Source organism: Xiphophorus couchianus, chromosome 20 (genome assembly GCF_001444195.1).
Source record: "Xiphophorus couchianus chromosome 20, X_couchianus-1.0, whole genome shotgun sequence".
NCBI classification, from domain to species: domain Eukaryota; kingdom Metazoa; phylum Chordata; class Actinopteri; order Cyprinodontiformes; family Poeciliidae; genus Xiphophorus; species Xiphophorus couchianus.
In genome coordinates, this window is record NC_040247.1 from 27,936,327 (window position 1) to 27,955,563 (window position 19,237).

Sequence of the window (19,237 nt, forward strand, 5' to 3'; positions counted from 1 at the left end):
CCTAATAGTAATAATTACATTTATGTTGATTTGGAATTCATTCTGAAATAAATCCAGGAGAAAGGTCAAGCTTTATAAAAACTGGGAGCTAAATTCTGATTGGAGCTTCTCTTTGAACTCGAGGTGTGGCAATAAATGAATGAAGGTATCATTGAATATGTAATTTATTTCTGCACTTCAATTCAAAGTATTTATTTTACACTTACAGTGCAAATGTATTCGCAACTCTTGCAGATTTAAATTTAAACCTAATTTTTTTTCTACCATCGAAAACAAGACTATGTAAATTCAAGTATTAATTGATTTTTTTTCTTTTTTACCCCCGGTTTTTACATACATTTTTTTTTTATATATATATTTAAATTATTTCTACCTTTCGCTTTATTCAAGGGGGAAATCTTCATTATCATTTCAGCAATCCAACTCATACTAATTGACCAGCTTTTTTTGTGTTTCCATGTTGCTTGTCGGTAATGAGCTCCAACTCTTCTGGGGAACCTCTTTGCCATCACACTAATCTTTAGCTCCGTCCACAGATTCAAGGATGGACTCTGGCTGGGTTCCTCCAGAAACAACAAAGTGACTCCCAGTCAAAAGAAACTTGAAAATCAGCCAGCGGTATGAATAATTGTGGGGCTTACCTGTAAATCCGTCACAGACAGTGGTGTACGCATTTCAAGAAATTCAAATTTTGGTTTCTCCAAAAACTGTAAAAGCCAATAGAAAAAAAAACAGAAGTGTTTTGTGGTGAGCACTTCTAACTTGATGGTTGTCCTGCAGAAGGTCATTAACACTCTACACAATTACCGTAAGACCAAAAAAAAAAATGTTTACTACTAAAGTTGCTGGCTGTTCAGAGAGCTTCATCTACACAGATCAATGGAAAGTTAAGTGAAAGAAAAAAGTAGGCGTGAGACGTGCACAGGAAGTTGGGATAACTGCTGCCGTTGATTACTTTTTTTTAGTGGTACTATGAAAGGTTTTCATTTAAAAAAATTTTGTCAATGTGTCATGTTCATTTTAAACATGAATGAAATAAACAATTAAATGAATGTGACAAAGTAATTTTATGAAAAACCTTTTTTTTTTTTTTTAATTGTGCAAGTTTAAGTTATCTAAGCTAGCATATAAAATGGTTACAATGTTAGTACTTTGTGTAATACACATAGTATCTGTATGACTAACTTTTGGATTTAATTCCTGAAAAAAACAACTTTTCACTCATCGACTAGATTCCTTTTTTCAAAATGCATCTGTCTAAACTTAATCCTTCAACAGCCAGCTCTCTCCAAGTTAAACTTCTCCTTTTCATTTGGAAAAGTAAAATGTTTTTTCTAGAAAATAATAATTTTTTTTTAAAAAACGAAAAACCGTTGAAGAACTGACCTCAGATCAAGCTAACATGCTTTGTGGTTTTTGCTTGCACTTGTGTGCCAGAAGTGATGTCAAAGGTCTCAGTCGCGACACACCGTAGTCCCTTCTGAGGAAACTTCACACCAGGCTGTATTTTGGAAAGTCATATTCTAAGCCTTCACACGTCTTCAAAAGAAAAAAGTGCCATCACCATAATACAGCTGCAGCTCGGCTCTCGCTGCCCAGAAACGGCAGCTCTAGATTTCGAAGTGTGCCGAAGCAGCTCGTTATCTGAGAGTCTTCACTCTGGCTGATAAGAACGCTCAAAGTGTTTTGTGTTGATCTCAGTGCTGCATGAATGAGGAAATCTTCTGCAGTCTATTGTAAGCGTATCAGACTTTATTTTGTGTGTTGAAAGAAAAGAAAAAGAAAAAGAAAAAAACAAACGACTAACATATCGCCCCTGAGTGAACTGCCTGTTTTGAGTGATTTCAAGAATGTCTAAGTATCCCATGTGATTCTAATACGGAAAGTCCCATTGTGAGTAGTTTGATTGAAATCACTGCGCCCACAGTCAAAAGCAATTAAACCGAGTCTGAGAAGACGGGTCCAAATCAAACGGGACAAACAAAATCGTTCAACAGAACCTATTTTGACTTATTTGATGAATCGAATTATAACATGAAAGATGTTACTTCCTAGAAAATACACTTCTCACAGGAAGGGGGAAAGAAAATCCCACAGAGATGGTGTTTTCTAGTTCTGGTGCAGTACTAACCATGCTGTGGGGTTTTTTTTTGTTTGTTTCATACTAACCAGGAGCACAACTTGGACTGGTTTCCTCGGATGCGGGCCATGTCTCTGGTGAGCAGCGATGCCGACGGAGAGCAGAATGAGATCCGAAACCTGCAGGAGAAGCTGGAGTCCACCATGAAGCTGGTGACCAACCTGTCGGGGCAGCTCACCGAGCTCAAAGAGCAGGTTGGTGGGGGGGGACGAAGCGATCTCATTCGCTCCGTCATGGAGAAAACATTAGAAGTGAGACATCTTTACTGACAAATTCAGACACCTCATGTTGCTCTTAGTTTGTTGCAACTTGTTGCCCTTTACAGAGCTTCGTAAATGCCAGTGAGTCATAGTTCGCAGCACAGCTTGTGAGCTTTTCAATCTCATTGTGTTTTAATTCCCAACAGCTTAGCTGTGTTTGTTTTTTTTTAGCAATTTAAATATTTTTTGGAGTTCGATTGAATCTATTGTTATATTAACTGAAGGAAGTTGCTGTTCCAAACTGTTCTTTCTACTTATGATGGCAAAGAACTCTTAAATCTTCAAAACTATATACTTTGTATTCACATGTTGTTCTTCGACAGAGAAAAAACGTTTTGCTGAGTCTGCATATAAACAGGACTGTGGTTGCACAATTGCTGCAATCTGCTGCTTCTAGTAAACAGAATTGTAAAATTGTCCTTACCCTTGAAATGAGAACTATCTATGAGGAAGTGAATGTTTCTGAGACATTTTGACCCAGACAGGGGGAAATGATTATCGTGTTACTGAAAGCTGCGAAGGACACACAAACATTGGTCACATTTCACCCCGGATTCAACATCTTTACAGGCTGGTTTTGATTTATGTTTGATGATAATGACTCAATTTTCTAAAGAAAAGACTTGAATTCCATTTATTTACACATTAAATGTATAGGTTAGTTACTTAAGGTTTGGTTTTAAAACTTAGGTAAAGTTTAAAACCAAACTTTACCTAAAAAGTTCAGGTAAAGTTTTTAGGTTTAAAAAAAAAAAAAAACTTTACCTAAAAACTCAGGTAAAGTGACTAACTTTTTTTTTTAGTTTTGCCAAAAAAAAAAAAAGTCTAAACTTCAGACAGAGGATAGCAGATGTTTATTGTCGCAGTCAAAGCTACACTGCCACTTCCAAATGTTTCATGGTGTCTAGAAGGCTCTACAATGAATTATTGCAGAGCAGCAAGAGTTGCAAGCAAAAATGGGCGTGGCCTAGAGCACAAAATTTCCAAAACTTTGGAGAGAGAAGAAGTTATTAGAGATGTCAATGAGGATTATTGTAGCTCAGCTGGCCTCTACCGGAGTTGAAGTGGCAAGGAAGACGGTTGGGAGAGCTTTTCATTGTGGAGGACTTTGAGGCCAATGTCCATTGCTGAGACATCGATATATCAATATATGACTAAAGTTTGTCCGGGAATATCTGGAAAATGATGACTTGTTTTGGAAGTGTTTGGTCTGAGGAGACTAAACTTGAGTTCTTTGGACACACAGAGGTTTTTGTGTGGAGAAGGAAGTGATGGACCTTCAATCCTAAAAACACAGTTCCCACTGAAAAACATAGTGGCCAGGGCATCAGGTTGTGTGTCCAGGGCATCAGGTTGTAGGGCCATTTTGCTGCTCCAGTCACTGGGATCTTAATTGTGTTCATCGAACCATGAAAACATTTTGGAGAGTAATTTGGAGAAACCTGCAGCAAGTCACGTTTTTGGCCGTTGCTGGGTCTTTAACAAGATAATGACCCAAAACATACCTTCTAGTCAGTCACAAACCTTTTGAGGGACATTGAGATCAGGGTCCTAGAGGATCCCTCAGAGATCCCAGTTCTCAATCTGCGGCGGTCAGTGTTTATGCTCATAGACCACAGAATCTAGATGAGCTGGATCAACTTGCCATGAAAAAGTTGACCCGTCTACCTCAAGAGTCATGTGCCAAGAGAAGAAGAACTACAGGAAGAAAGTGAAATCATTTATAAGACAGAGAGGCCACACTGTTGACTATTGAATGTCAAAAGGGGTAATGATCTAGGCCTTTTCGGTTTTCTTGTTATATTTTCGGCGCATCAGTAAAATACACAGATCAAACTTTGTGGAGTCGTTTTTTTCCTGAAGCCATACAAATATAAACGGTGTTTGTTACGGTCATTTCCATGAAAATATAAAGAGTTTTGTGTGATTTCATCAGGGGGCTAATATTCCTGGCCTTTGCTGTAGTTGTCGCACATGTGGCGCCAACAGTTGCCATCATGTTTGCCATAAAAGTCAATGAGTTTTTACATAGCTGTGGAGGAATTTTGGCCCGACTTTATTTGTAGAATTGTTCCAATTCAGTCACAGCCAAAGGTCGTGCTACACCATCTCAGTCAGATTTAAGTCCAGATTTATCTGAACACTACACTTTTTTTCAGAATAGAATGTACTTTATTGTACCTCAGGGGAAATTTGTCATGGACTCAAGGGTGTATACTGCATAGTAGTAGTATACACCAGACAAACATTAAATATTGTTTAATAGATGACTAGAAATGTAAACGACATGCACAGCAGTTTAAATACAACAAAACACCAACGTTACCTTGCAGGCCTCAACATAATGTCCTTTTAAAACATTAATTCAAAATTTTGATGGAGGTCTGTTCAAAAGAGTATTTAAAATTGTCTAACACACACTGATGGCTTGAACACTCTCCCTAGGTTCCCTAGTTTATGAAGTAGACTCAAACCATCACTCCACCATCACCATGATTGGCTGTTGATATGATGTTCCTCTTCTGAAATGCTGTTTTACTCCAGATGGAAGAAGATGCACACTTTTCCAAAAAGTTTCACTTTTGTGTCATCATTGCACAGAATATATCTCCAAAGTTTTTGGGGCTCATCAAGTTACTTTTCGGTAAACGTGAGATTGATTTTTTTTTTTTTTTTAATCCACAGCGTTGGCCTTGGAACCCTCCAATCAATGCCACTCTTGCTCTGTCACTTTATCGTTGAAGAATCATTAACATTGATCTTAGGTGAAGCAAGCAAGAGCTGTAGTTCTTACAATCTTGTTCATTGTTACTTTGTAAATTCCTGAATGAATGGTTCCTCAGGAAAGGCGCCAGAAAGTGGTGTTTGCCTGTTAACCACATTTGCGGTTTTTTTTCTGGCTAACCTTGGCAGTAGCTTAAAGGACACTATGATTCAGTTACTGTAACATTAAGGGTTATGAAAGTCATGTAGATGAAGTAGCCCTTTCAATTAAATCATTTAAAAACTGCTTTTTTGTATTCACTGAGTCTAATATTTGATATTAAGTTTGCATGAAGATCTGAAACATTAGCTGTGAGGAAGAAAACGGAAGAAGTCTGTAGAGGTGCAAATACTTTTTCACAGCTTTGTATGTGTAAAGTGAATGAACTTCCATGCCAGAACTGCAAAAGCACCATCACAACAATCAGGGAAATTATTATACATTGAGTAGTTCTCCATTAATTTCTGTACTACTTTCATTGCATTATTTTTAAAAACTGTACCTTGCTAACACTTAACTTTAACCTCTGAAATATACAAAATTTGCCTTTTTTTTATATATAAACTTCACTGTGATTAAGTAATGCCAAGGAAAATTGGCTTTAGCAGAATATTAAAGCTTCTCCTCTGTTAGCTGAGCTAAACTATCCACTTCATGAGCCTTGACAATATCCTCCTCAAGCCATTCCTTTCCTAAGCAGAGCTATATCCGTTGAAACACTCATTGCAGGACCACTTTGTCTTTTCACTATTAATACGATAGTGTTTCAGTGCCGTGCCGTATTTCACAACCTTATGTTAATTAAAGTTATTTCTGAGCAGAAAGAACCTTCCGATTCCAGCTGCTGCAAAGGTTACCACTAGTGTTATGAGTCGGGCTTTGCTTGATCTCTGAAATTCTAATCAACTCGGTTTCAGTATCTGTCGCTCGTATTGTGCTGCTGTCGTCAGACGAGCCGGCAGGGTGGATGACGAAGCTGGCAGGATTTCAGAAGAATCAGTTTCAGTTGCACTGCGCGTTGCATTTGTGTGCCGCAGATGTTAGTTTCTGCAAAGTGGCATGGAAAACTGTACCATCAACGACGGTAGTTCAGGGAAGCTCGAGCTGAAGATGATGATCATACTAGCAAAAGTGACTTAGCAAAAAAAAAACAAAAAAACCCCTCATCTCTCTATGATCTTCAGATGACAGAGCAGAGGAAGCAGAAGCAGCGGATTGGCCTGCTGGGACACCCTCAGCACTTGAACGTCAACCCCCAGCAGCCTGCGTAGGGTCTGACTGCCGACGGAGTCCGAGGAGCTGCTTGGCGTCTGGAAAGGAAGCCGTCTGCTCCTAGAACTAAGGTTTCACGATAATGTATGCAGCACTAAGTGTGAAAGTACCTTACAAACGGTAGGGAAACGCTGTAACATAGATAGCTATAAGGCGATGTGTAGCTCTACCCCACGCAAAGTGTTACTCCAGACAGTAACACACGCCCACCTCAATCTGTTCTGTTCAATCTGTGCCAAATGTTGTTTTTTTTTTCTTTCTGAAGAAAGAATTTGGATTTCTCAACAACGGCCTTTAAAGGTTCAATTGGAAACACGATAGAATTGTTTGGGTTTTTTTTTATTTATTTATTTAAAAGTTTTCTATTTATATTCCTAACACTGAGCAGTATTTATTATCTTATTCGTTTGTATGTTGTGCAATATATGAACTTAAATATGCAACCAAACGGTGTGTAGATTTAAGTTTTAAAACTTAATTTAAATCCACTGGGGAGTGGTTTAGCCTGTTCTTTGTCTTTTAGACAGTTAAGCTGTTATTCATCTGTATTTACACATAAACTCAGATAAAATAATAATAAGTTGGGCTTCATAATATTACTTTTCTTTTAGTTTGTCAAAATGTGCATACTGTTTTGAGTGGCTTCTACACTCAGTAGATAGGGTATTGTGTGAGAGCAATATAAACTAATAGATTACTTCCATCATGTGGTCAAATATTTGCATTAAGTTATTTTATGGGGGAGTAGCTTTATGATTTAACTGGGTTACAAACAGCCATCTAAAACGTGTATGTGCTGTTAGAGGGTTGCTCAGGAGTCATGTAGTTTCTACAGTAATAATTACCACTGGTGTATTCTAACATGTGGCCGCTGCTTCTGCGGGAACTCTGTTCTTTTAGTTTGACGTTTTAGTTCTTCCCATGTTAGGAATGTACCTTTCGTTTTCGACGAGGGACGACTTTGTGTATATAAAGTTTGTTGCTCTGACTTTGCTTTTGTATAGAAAATTAAGATGGACAAAAAAAATATATATTACTGTTACAAAATGTCAAGGGTAAACAAAGCAAAGCATTGTCAATTTGTACATAGAGGTAGAATTATTTATTAAAATTGTAATTATCCTTTAATTGCGCTGTCCTTCTTTGTTTCATGTACAGAGTGCTGAATGCAACAATTCGTGATATTTTTTTGGATGGGATGACGTATTGATACATTTTTACATTTTTATGTTACTGGTCACCTTAGTAGACATTTAAAAAAATTCACTTTTAAGGTAATATGTAGAATATGATTAGACAAAATACTTGAATGAGCACCAATTGTCAGTTTGCATCTAGTTTGGACTCGTATTGTAAATATGTCACTGTAAGTATACAGACACAAACAGAAATTTCTGGGGGGGTTTGATTTTCGTCCCACATCATGAATTATTCGCTCACATTTCAGGAAAGCTGTGGATGTCAAATACAAATTCCCATCAGTTTTCTGACACACTTTACATTCAGCAAATGTAAAGTGTGTTAATGCATTGGAGCATTTGGATAGTCCAATCAATTTACCCAGGTTGTATTCATTTATTATGGGTCAATAAAAAAGCAGCAAAAAGGTGAATTAATGAATTAATTTAAAATGGGACAATGTGCAACATACTGGAGGAGAGATGCACCTGGTTATAGCTACAAATACTAATTTCCACGTGTCGCCCCCAAAACATACAGTATTATTAAAAATCAACACAACAGTACAAAACATGCGGACTAATAATCACACTATACTGGCCATGATAAGAACAATATAAAAACAAGTCAAACAGTCTCATCTAAACACAGACTAGGGTGTAAATATTCAGTTATTTTCAGCATATGCTATAATAGGTCATATGTCAGTCATAGCTATAATATGAGCTAGAAGCATTTAAACAAACAACTTCTAAATTAAGTAGGTATTTATTCCACATTTAAAGTCTAAAAATCAGATAGCATTAAATGTTACTTTATTATAGATGTAGCAATTAATGTGTCAACATAGGAGCAGAAAAATGCTTAAATTTTTTTAAGTATAAATAGTGTTCTTAGTGAATGAGGAGTAAGATTCACTATTTAGTGAGGTAAAATGTGAGCCTGCGTTGCCCTGGTAATATTGAATATATCCGCCTGAAACATTTCCTGCTCTGCTCTGATGACGATCAGAAAATGCTGCTGAATTTGTTGCCCGTTTCCCGCTTCCCCGCTTGCAACTCGGCCGACTCCGATGTTTTGAAGCCCTTTCTAAATATAGCCAAGTCTGCTTCGGGATGTCGCCGAGTGGGACCGACTGACCGGTCGGCCACTCTCGGCTGTCTGCGAGCCTTACGTCAGCGGCAAGGGATCCTGTGTGCCGAGACCATGAGGAGCTCAACGTGACGGGCTGATTTAATCAACACAGCGGCGGCTTTGAAAAAAAAAAAAAAAAGGAGGGGAAAAAAAAAAAAACACGCAGCTATAACAAACTGCAGCCAGCGTGTCACCCTGCCGCAGGGGCACGTGCCAAGCAACAATCGGGTACGGTATGAAATTTCACGCGTGACATTTTTGGCTGCCTCCAGAAAGACCGAAGTGATTTATGTTGTAGCCACCATAAAATTAAAATACGTTCCAGTATCATGGAAGAACGTTCTGTCAATAAAATGATTTATTTTTTTACATCCTATTTGATTTAAAAAAAAAAAGTTATCAAAATATTCTTTTGTGCTTACTATGTTTAACTCAGACTGCGTTTTTTTTCGTAACAACAAAGCGGCCAAAGTTATATTTTGCTTACTGTCCCCGTTTCTGTTGTAACAACAAGCTCACGAGCCTGTTGCCACGCTAATACTGGCGCTATTTTTTCTATAACCAGCTGTTCATTAGTTAGCTGTGCATCTGGTGAGGCTGCATTGGTTTTATGTCTGAACGTGTAACATAAACAGCGGAATATCCGCAGTTTTGGGGGTAATATTTCACCTCATGTCGGCGGGGGAAACTGTTGCTCCACTTTCTGTTGATGTAAACACGCCGAGGCTCTGAAAAAAAAAAAAAAAGAAAAACTCAGGAGGAGCGTGGAGCTCCACGGGACTCAGCCCGGAGTACTACAGCAAGAGGTGGGGCTACAGCAATCCGTTTAAACATTTAATAACGGCGGAAGAGTTGCATTTTATTTTTGGGATGTACTTTTTCAAATATTTGGTTAAATTACTGGTAAACAATGTGTTTTTTTTTTTTTTAAAGCTAAGATTACCATACTACTGACTCGTATTACCAATCTGGCTGTAAAGTTTCTACACCTAAACGTGAGGATTTTAAGATATCTTTAACTAATTTGATGAAATTGTATTTTGCGCCAGAAATGATGCAGTGTTGTATGACATCCATTTTAATTTTGACTTGGAGATTATCTAAAATTTCAAATGGTTATCTGAATGGCCGTTGTAAAATCTGCGTGAGCAATTCTCTCGTTATTGTTTTGTCAAAAAAAATAATATTTCTAACCCTGGATATAAAGATGAGCACTTATATACTTGGTAAAAACAAACAAACAAAAAAAAAAAAAACAAAACGAGCAGTGACAGACAGAATGTATAAGCATTGTAGTATCTAAATGTCGACAATTCAACCATTATCGATACTAAGGAAACTGAGATCCATTTGTGCATCTCTTGTTTAAAATCAAAGGGTGGTCAGACCCGAACATAACTCTACTCTGAAGATCATTTAATGCGAATGTTGATGTTAAAACATCATCCTCATCATCATCTCATCCACTTAAAAATAATAAAAAACACACAATTAGACAACAGAACACTGAATATGAACTTGTCAAATCTCGACTTCAGCTTTCAGCACCGATTGGAGATTATTTAAGACGGTTTGTGGACCATTTTATTCGTGTAAAGACAAAAAGATATATATATATATGTATATTTAAAATCTCATCTGCTGCTGATGAACTCGGGTACATTGCACCGAACTGAACATTACTGCAAACTACAAATGGGTTGATTAAATATACAAACGGCTTGCCATGCAGGGCTCCTCTCCTGGCGGCACGAAGCGGGGAGGGGGGTGGAGGTTGCTGGGAGGGTGAGGAGTTGAAAGCGCCGTCCAACACGTGAGGCTCATGTGACGGAGGAGAGGCAGATTTTTCTCTTAGGGAGAGAGAGAGAGAGAGACGTGCCTGCAGTCACAGGGTTTATTTAACACGTAGCCACCAACCCACCCAGCTCTCACACATCGCGCGGGGCGTGGAGCTTCCCTCCGCATACTAACGAGCCCCGACCTCAGGGTGACAGCACTCTAAACTGAGACCAGCTTCAGCAGGATCACACAGGAGGAGGCGTGCTACTGCTTTTTCTCTTTTGTTATTCTTGACTTTGTTTTTGTTTTAAGGAGCGAGCGCTTTTCAGGTTTTGTTTTTTCGCCCGTCAATAAAGCGACATGGAGCGGATTACAAGTGCGCAACCACCTCCTTATGTTCCGAAACACGCACCAATGGACATACCCGACATGCGCCGGTAAATATGCGATGCGTTTTCGAAACCTGAGCCTTCTGATGTTCTCTGTGAAACCCTTAAATCTCAAATGTAATTTTTTTTTTATTCCTTTCCTTTTGCAGACTAGAGTATCCTATTTATATGTGCAAAAGCAGGAGGGGTGTGAAGGGCAGAGATGAATGCAAGGTAAATTTCAGTTCAAAATGAAAAAAAAAAAAAGAAAATTCCTGCATTTATTTAGTTTGATTTCCGGGTCTTAAATATTACTGACAACATTTTAACTTTGTCCAGGAGACTTACAAGTTGCCACACAGACTGATCGAAAAGAAAAGACGGGACAGAATAAATGAATGCATTGCCCAGTTGAAGGACCTGTTGCCAGAACATCTTAAGCTTACAGTGAGTAATGTGTTGTTTTAGCCCGAGAGACTGAAATCCTATTGATTGCATCAAATGTTGGCTTTAATTTTATTTTATTTATTTATTTATTTTTTTGAAAAGCTATAGAAAAAATACATGAGCTACATTTAAAAATGACATGTTTAACAAATTTAAAAACAGTTTAAATTCCCGATTAGCATGTTGTAGAGTTTAAGATTTAATCTTGTAAGGAGTTATCCTTGTGTGCATAGTTTGCGTAGTTTCTCCCGGTGTTGGCCGCTGGCCCTCTGTTCAGCTGCAGAATGTGTTACATAAGGAAGATCAACATGCTTATCGAAGGTCTTCCTGTTTTAGACGCTGGGTCATCTGGAGAAAGCCGTGGTGCTGGAACTCACACTGAAGCATGTGAAAACTCTGAGCGCCGTCCTGGAGCAACAGCAGCAGAAAATAATGGCGCTCCAGAAAGACCTGCAGATCGGTAAGTTGGATTTCTAATGGCCATGCCTTCAGTTGGGATCATTAACAAATGGCTTTTCTTTGAGAATTTGAAGGACAAGTGTGTTTTTTAAAAGCTAAAGTCTTAAAGAAATTGAGTTTCATTTTGATTGTGTTCATTCAGGTGATAACGTGGGAGACGGTGCCGAGACCAGCGAGGAGATGTTCCGCTCTGGCTTTCACCTCTGTGCCAGAGAAGTCCTCCATTACCTGGCGAGTCAAGAGACCACCAGGGATCTGACCCCCTCACACGTCATCAGTCACATCCAGAAGGTGGCGGCTGAAGTTCTCCACAACGGAAGCAGCCCTCAACCCGACAGGTCCTCCGCCCGAGAGTCTGATGAGGCAAAGAGGCCAGTCGGGGAGCCGTCGGCGTCGCCCGAGGCCCCGGCTAGGAACTGCGTCCCGGTCATCCAACGGACTTTCCACCACGGGACGGGGGAGCAGAGTGGCAGCGATACGGACACTGACAGCGGCTACGGGGGAGAACACGACAAGCCTAAAGCCCAGTGGTCGGAAAACGAGAGGGAGGGCGAGACAAAGCCTCCCGCGTCGGAGCGGATGGTCGGTGTCGTCAAGCAGGAGGGGGACCAGCCCCGGGCAAAGAGGTTAAGAGTAGACTCGGAGGATGAGATGCTCTCCTTTCACCCAGCGGGAGCTCCGGGCAGTTATGTAAACGTCTCCCCCAACCAGCCCCCTTTTTGCCTCCCCTTCTACCTCATCCCCCCATCGACGGCGACAGCCGCGGCATACCTCCCGATGCTGGAAAAATGCTGGTACCCCGGCGGCATGCCCATCATGTACCCGGGCCTGCCCTCGGAGCCGTTGCCCTCGTCTTTGTTGATGTCTCCGAGGGCGGGGTCTCCGGTGGCCCACCGCATCCCAATGGATTCCCCCACTCTCCACAAAGCTTTAAGGCAGGTCTCTCCTTTGAACTTGGAAGCCAAAGACTGAGCAGATGGTTCACCTATCAGCTTTGCCCCACTGAATGTTGAACCATAGGGTACAGTGTTGACCCTCCTTGGAAACTCGGCCCCTCAGAGCAGAACCCTTTAAGGTGAACATTGTCAGACATTGACCCTCGGACTATTTTTGAGGCTCATATTAAAGACTCTGTACAACCCCTTCAACACTGTGAAGACGGCCATCTTAAAGAGCGCACAAGAGATTTCAAAGGTTTATACTTTTTTTTTGACTCCAGAAATGATGAATGTCAGAGGAAACCCCAGAATGTACGCCATATTCCTCCTTTTATTTCTTGTCCCAAATCAATTTGGACCTGTGTTGTTGTTGTTCACCACCCCTGTAATGAATGTAAGGATGTATAAAGAAGAAAATAATAATAAAATCTCCTGTGAATGCTGCTGTAGATCGGCAAATGTCAGGTTCTACCCTCAGTGTTTGCCACCCCCAGGGACAGCAACAAGCCATTTTAACCAAAAAAGAAAACAAAACAACAACCAGCACGTCTGGGTCCTGACCTCCCAGATCCAACTTCTCTCACGTCTGTGTGTGCCGCCACTGAAAACGAATGCAGGAATTCATGAAGTACAGAGAATTCAGGGTGTTGACCCGCCGTAGCCTGTACTAGGTGCATCACCTAATCTGTGACTCACGGCTATTTTTATTTGATTACTTTTTTTCTTTCTTTTTTTTTTAATCGCATCCAGATGGAGCTCCTGTGAAGTAACGTTTTGGTTTTGCTTTTCTCTTTGTACATCTCTATTTTTGATACAAGACCCGCAGAGTGGGGTTTTTCTTTTTTGTGTGTGTGCGGGTGTGTGTAGCTGTCGCAGGAAGGATGAGGCAGCAAGTTTGTAGACGTGCATCTGAAGCTCCTGTTCCCGCCTTCTTCACTCGTTTAACCCAAACACCACGATGACTGGAGTTGCAAACAAATTCGACGCTTGTCTTTAGCGAGAGAGCTTGAATGTAAAGTTCCCAAAAACATCTAGTTTTGTATAGAAAGAGGTACTTTAATTGGTTTTATTTTGACATTGTAACAAAAGGCTGTACATATTTTGTATATAAAGTATTATTGATATATATATATATATATATTAAAGTAATAATAAAGCTTTTGGTCCTTCTGCGGAGTCTGTGTTTGACCGCCTGTTTGGCTTCAACGTGTTGCAGCCAGCCGCCCTGACAACTCCTCAGCACACCTCTTACATAACACTTACATAACACACAAAGCTGCACAGTCTCTGTAAATCAATAGCACGTCTTAGATTACAGGCCGGGACCTGATTCTAAAGGCTTTCGGGGGAGGAAATGATATTACGAGTTAGTTTTACTTCTTAAAAAGCTGACTGTTGTTCATAACAGTCGCCTTTCACACTCGTAGAAAAGTGGAGACGGCCATTAGTGGAAACAAATCCTCCCTGGTTGGGGCAGCTTGATATTTAGTGATAACAAGTCTCCATTCATCTTAATTTCTTTTTCTTTTTTTTTTTGCGGTAAGCCTAGTTAAAAGTAAGCGTGGAAAATCATAAGGTCCCTCCATCACGAGGCCCCTCCCATCGCGCCTCTCTGAGATGCGTGGAAGTTTCTTCTTCTTTTCCTGATCACAACAAAAGTTTGTCCCTCGAGCTGCAGATCAGTGAGATGATCTCAGCTGCCTTCTCTTAGTGGTAGTTCCCACAAACCAAAACATGCGACGCGAGCGCCACCATGTGGAAGTTGGGCTTCACGCTGCTTTCCCGCTGTCGAATCAGAGGACCCTGTGTGTAAAATCAGCTTTCGACGTCCAGTGATTTGATAATGCACCTAATGAGCAAAACCATCTTGTTTTGGACATTGTGTGTGTAAACAGGGTTCCAACGCAGTCTGAAAAGGTTTTGAAGTTGCTTTTTATCAGCGGGAAAAACAAAAATGAGATGGAAAATTTTTTTTTTGATCTTGCAGAATCTCTACCTCCTATTTTCTAAAGCGCAAAAGTCTGTTTTCACGTTAATTTGGATTAATTTGGCACGCTTTACTTTGCTGAGCCACACCTTGATTTTAAGATTTTCACTATCCCCATTTTTTATTTTTTTGACTTACTGACTGAATGCAGACCAGTAATAAATGAAAAACAACTTTGCCATCGTGCTTCCTGTTTATTCTCTTGACAACTTTGAAGGGATCTGATTCTTGAATTAAATCTAAACTGCCAAATGAAGCAGTACAGCCACTATGGCCGTCCATTTTTTGTATACCTGCTCATATGAATTCAAATCCACAACTTTCTTGCACAAGGCAACAGCGCTACCAAACGGACCATTATCCAACCATAGTTGAATTTCCTATGTTTTATTATATATTACAAATAAAATAAAGATTCCAATATTCACAAACTGTGCTTTGACCGACCTCCATACTTATTTAAAATATCCAAGAGTTAAAAGGTTTAGAAATGCAGCTGATCTAATTTGGTCCAGCTGTTAAAGAGCAGTAAATCTATGGCACAGACTAAAAACATGTTTTCCTTTGTGTAAACTACAGATAAGACGAGAGAACTACTCAAACGGGTTTAGTGTTGATACGTTTAGCTCAGGGGTCTCAAACTCCAGTCCTCAAGGGCCACTTTACTGCAGTTTTTAGATGTGCCACAGGTACAAAACACTGGAATGAAATGGCTTAATTACCTCCTCCTTGTGTAAAGGCCTGCTAATGACCTAATTAATTTATTCAGGTGTGGTGCAGCAGAGGCACATCTAAAGGTTGCAAGGCAGTGGCCCTCCAGGACTGGAGTTAAGCGTAACCGCCCAATGTAAAAAAAATTAATAATAAAATAAAAAATGCTGAAACCCCCCTGACCACCAGAACAGGCGAGTCTGGGAAAGCTTGGAATTTCAGAATAAAAATGTCCGGAGTAGCTAAAGTGGAATGAAAACATTCTACGCTAGCTACTCGTCCAGCTAAAGTAGCTACTTTAACGTAGAAAACTCTTAGTTGCTGCACATTTTGAGCTTTATTAAGGTTTTACTTTGATGCCTTTACATTTCTATACTCGAAACCAGTTTCCCAGCAGCTTCAGGACAATATTTTTCAACCAAATCTCACAGTGAATAATGCGATGTGGTGTTAGCCGTATGTCGTATTTAAAATTGGCTTCCAGCGAGCTAGACAGGATTGCAATCTTTTACTGCTTCCTGCTCAACATTTTTTTTTTTGTTATTTCTGACATAGGTTTAAAGTTTTTGTCATTTTAGGAATCTGCCACTTGTGTCTTCACTTTCTGCTCCGTCTTTACCTTGAAATAAACCGGTGTGCTGCTTTACATGTTTGAACCTGTGATAGACAAGTGACTTGGTTAGCATCCATGCTAGTCAGACTGGACTGCAAGTGTCATCCTGTGACTACTGGCGGAATCAATCCAGTGCCTCGCAAAGGTAATTACGCCACTTGTGGGTAGCAACAGTGTTGCCGTAAAGCACATGGATGTGGAAAAGCTCAAGGTGTATGAATAAGTTTTAATGAGTAAAGAGAGAGTGTGTGGAACGAGATTAAATATTGGCTTCTTCTGCCCCCAAGTGGCCGAGTGTTGCTAAAACAAAAAAGGGGGAAAATATTCCCCTTTTTTTGAGCCAACAATATTTAAGTAAATATTAAATATTTACTTAAGTGGACACTTGAGTGGACACTCAGTAGTTCAAATCCCTTTCTCAGATTTTTTTTTTCTTGGTGATCCGATTAGTAGCTCAAATGTAATAAAATAAGACCCTCTGATTAAGGTGGCAAAGCCCTGGAGTTAAAAATGAAATATTAGACAGTTGGAGGGAAAACTCAACTGGGTTTCATGGTCTTTTAGAGGAATATGGTAACAATAATTTGATAACAATTTGTTTCAGAATTACTGAAAAACAACCCCCCCCCCCCCTTCATGTAATTTATTCCTATAATTTTATAAACTATGTAAGTAAAGAGTAAAGAATGACCAAAGCATACAAAGGTTCAATAACTAGCAGTGCTTTGTCAAAGTAATAATACCCTTTTAACTTTTTATCACATTATTTAACTTATCAGAAGTTTCCCAAACCATGATATCACAACCTATTGTTTAAAGAGAACTTAATTATTTTTTATGCAAACTTCTGATTTTGAAGACATTAATAAATAGATCTTTGACATGTTCTCTCTCTCTCTCTCTCTCTCTCATTATTGTGGCATTTAGAGAAAATAAAACACAATAAAACTGCAAAGCACTTTTTACGCCCCAGCAGTCGAAGCATAAACTTTCAGAAGGGCCCAATCAAAGTCGAGACCTCAGTCCAATTAAGAACTTCTTGCAGCGCTTGAAAACAGAAGTTCACAAATAATTCTCCGTCATATTCTGACTGAGCATGTTCCATTTTGCTAACAGAAATGTGGAGAAATTTTAGTCTTTTCAAAGCTGGGAGACCAACTTTAAAATAATTCTGCAGTCGTAAAAGCAGGAAATATAACAAAATGTATACTATTGAAAAAAAATGTCAAAACTATGTTGAAAAAATTTTAACTTTATAGTTGAGTTGGTCTATGACACGTGCTTTGGTTTTTTTTATCCATTTTTTTTTATTAGCATGCACAGATTCTATTATAGCCATTAAAATTTGTAGTTGTGATGTACCAACAAAACAAAGTTTGATACTGTTCTAAGGTACATACAGCGTTAAAACAGGGCAGCATTTCACAATATTAAACAGAACTCAGGTACATTCAGTGAAGTGTGAAACTGACAGCCTGTGGTTAGCCTATAGCTGGTCTGCTAGTAGCAATAGTCCATTATGTCCCATAATGAGGGACACACTGCTCCTGCATCCGCTAGTGTAGTTATGTGTGGATATAGAAGGGAGGCTTTTTATTATTTAACTCTAATATAACATCAAACTTCTGACCTTTGATGTTTTTTGTGGACCTTCTTTTGAATTATTTTTGTTAAAAGCTAGGACAGAATTTGGACAAAGTTTATGTCAGGACCTTGGGTTGTTGGGTTTTGTTCATTTCTGTGTCCCTCAGTTACTTTTCTTTGATTAAATCATCCGTGTTTCTGTTTTACTTATTTTAGTTCAGTCCTTAGTTATGTTTATTTCTTGTTAATGGGGTATCTTTTATTTTCTTTCTTGTCTCTAGTTATTCCTTGTTACTCCAGTTTAATTATGTTTCTTAGGTCTAGTTATTCTTTAGTGTTAGATTCGTGTCCTTGTGTACTAACACAGTACTAACACAGGGATCAAGGTTTTGTGTCCTGAGGTTTTGGGGGCCCTAGAAAAGTTCTATCACCTTTTTCAATCAATCAGTTTTTTTGAAAACACTTTGAAAACATTTTCCATATATCCATAGAACAATATAAAGCTGAAATCAATGCGAAGCATTTAATTTGGGTAGATTTTTGTGTGTAAGCAATCCACCTTATTCCTAGTCCCAATGAGGCTTTTGCGTGATTTTTGGGCGCGACTTCCACCACAAACCGGAACCGCCATTTGTTTACATGTTAGCAACTCGATAACAGGCTTTCGACAGAGCCTTTAGGCTATGAAATATGTAGGAGCGCCAGCTATCAAAGCTTAAATGTGACAATATTGGTTTACTGCAACCTACAGCTGTTGCGGGGAGGGATGGCAACTTGAAGAAATAGCTGCATTTCTTCAAGTCACACTAGCATATGAAGCATATGTATGGGCGCCGTTCCTAAAGAAGTTCTCATGCTCTTTAAGGGCCATCATCATTCTGGGGAGCACAGAGCTGCAGACACACACTCTTCTGTTTCTGAATCTGTTGTGGGTAAAATGTGTTTTTCCTCTAAACCCTCCACTAGAAACAAAAATATAAGATCCTTATTTCAGAAGAACATTGCTACTACACCTTATGTGGCCCACTACTGGAGACAGTTTTTGTTTCTGATATCAAATGGTCAACGGTTTGGACTCTGCCCTCCAAATACTTCATTAGGAACAAACTTTGTGATGTGTGCTTCAAACTTCTCCACTGGTGCTATCCTGCAAAACAAAACCTGCCCCAGGATATAGACCGTAGCTGCTCTTTCTGTAATTTGGACAATGAGACAATAGTCCACTTATTCTGGAGGTGACCCTTCGCTGTCTCATTCTGGAAAGACTTTGTTTATTATATTCAATCTCATATTCTCAATAGTTTGTTTTGCACTTTGTTTTTCTCTTTTTCCCCTTTTGTATACATTGTATTAACATTTTGATGCAATAAAAAAAAAAAGATTCAGGTTTTCTTCCGTTGGCTTTTAGCCACACAATGAAATGAGCACACATAAAGCATTTTGGGTTTTCTCTTCAAGTTTAGAATTTTTAGCCAAATTCTTTTTTTTTTTTTTATCTGTCGATAGGCAATAAAAACTACTGCTTTTGTTTTGGGAGCCGTTCAAAACACACTGCAGCCACAAACTAACATGGTCTGATTACAGACTGCTTGACTCCTTCTT

At 39.3% G+C, this 19,237-nt stretch overlaps 2 protein-coding genes across 9 annotated transcripts in view; both read left to right on the forward strand.

Annotated features, from left to right (window-relative positions):
• Window positions 1-7,564, forward strand: part of itpr1b (inositol 1,4,5-trisphosphate receptor, type 1b) — a 113,284-nt gene extending 105,720 nt beyond the window's left edge. For all 8 annotated transcript variants that reach the window (XM_028004013.1, XM_028004016.1, XM_028004015.1 and 5 more), the window contains 2 exons: window positions 2,173-2,334; window positions 6,349-7,564. In XM_028004013.1, coding sequence (XP_027859814.1) covers window positions 2,173-2,334; window positions 6,349-6,435 — 249 coding nt within the window. In that variant the 3' untranslated portion in view covers window positions 6,436-7,564. The remainder of the gene's footprint in view (window positions 1-2,172; window positions 2,335-6,348) is intronic.
• Window positions 7,565-10,599: 3,035 nt separating this feature from the next.
• LOC114136185 (class E basic helix-loop-helix protein 40) lies at window positions 10,600-13,916 on the forward strand. The gene is made up of 5 exons (XM_028004021.1): window positions 10,600-10,965; window positions 11,067-11,130; window positions 11,236-11,343; window positions 11,680-11,803; window positions 11,945-13,916. The coding sequence occupies exons 1-5, from the start codon at window positions 10,889-10,891 to the stop codon at window positions 12,772-12,774; spliced, it is 1,203 nt and encodes a 400-aa protein (XP_027859822.1). The 5' UTR covers window positions 10,600-10,888; the 3' UTR covers window positions 12,775-13,916.
• The last annotated feature ends 5,321 nt before the right edge of the window (window positions 13,917-19,237 follow it).

Excerpts from the sequence above, each read along its gene's own strand:
- LOC114136185 (XM_028004021.1), top strand. The coding sequence starts at position 10,889 with ATGGAGCGGATTACAAGTGCGCAACCACCTCCTTATGTTCCGAAACAC. Across the intron at positions 10,966-11,066 it reads GACATACCCGACATGCGCCG|ACTAGAGTATCCTATTTATA; the intron begins GTAAATATGCGA and ends TTCCTTTTGCAG. Across the intron at positions 11,131-11,235 it reads AGGGCAGAGATGAATGCAAG|GAGACTTACAAGTTGCCACA; the intron begins GTAAATTTCAGT and ends AACTTTGTCCAG.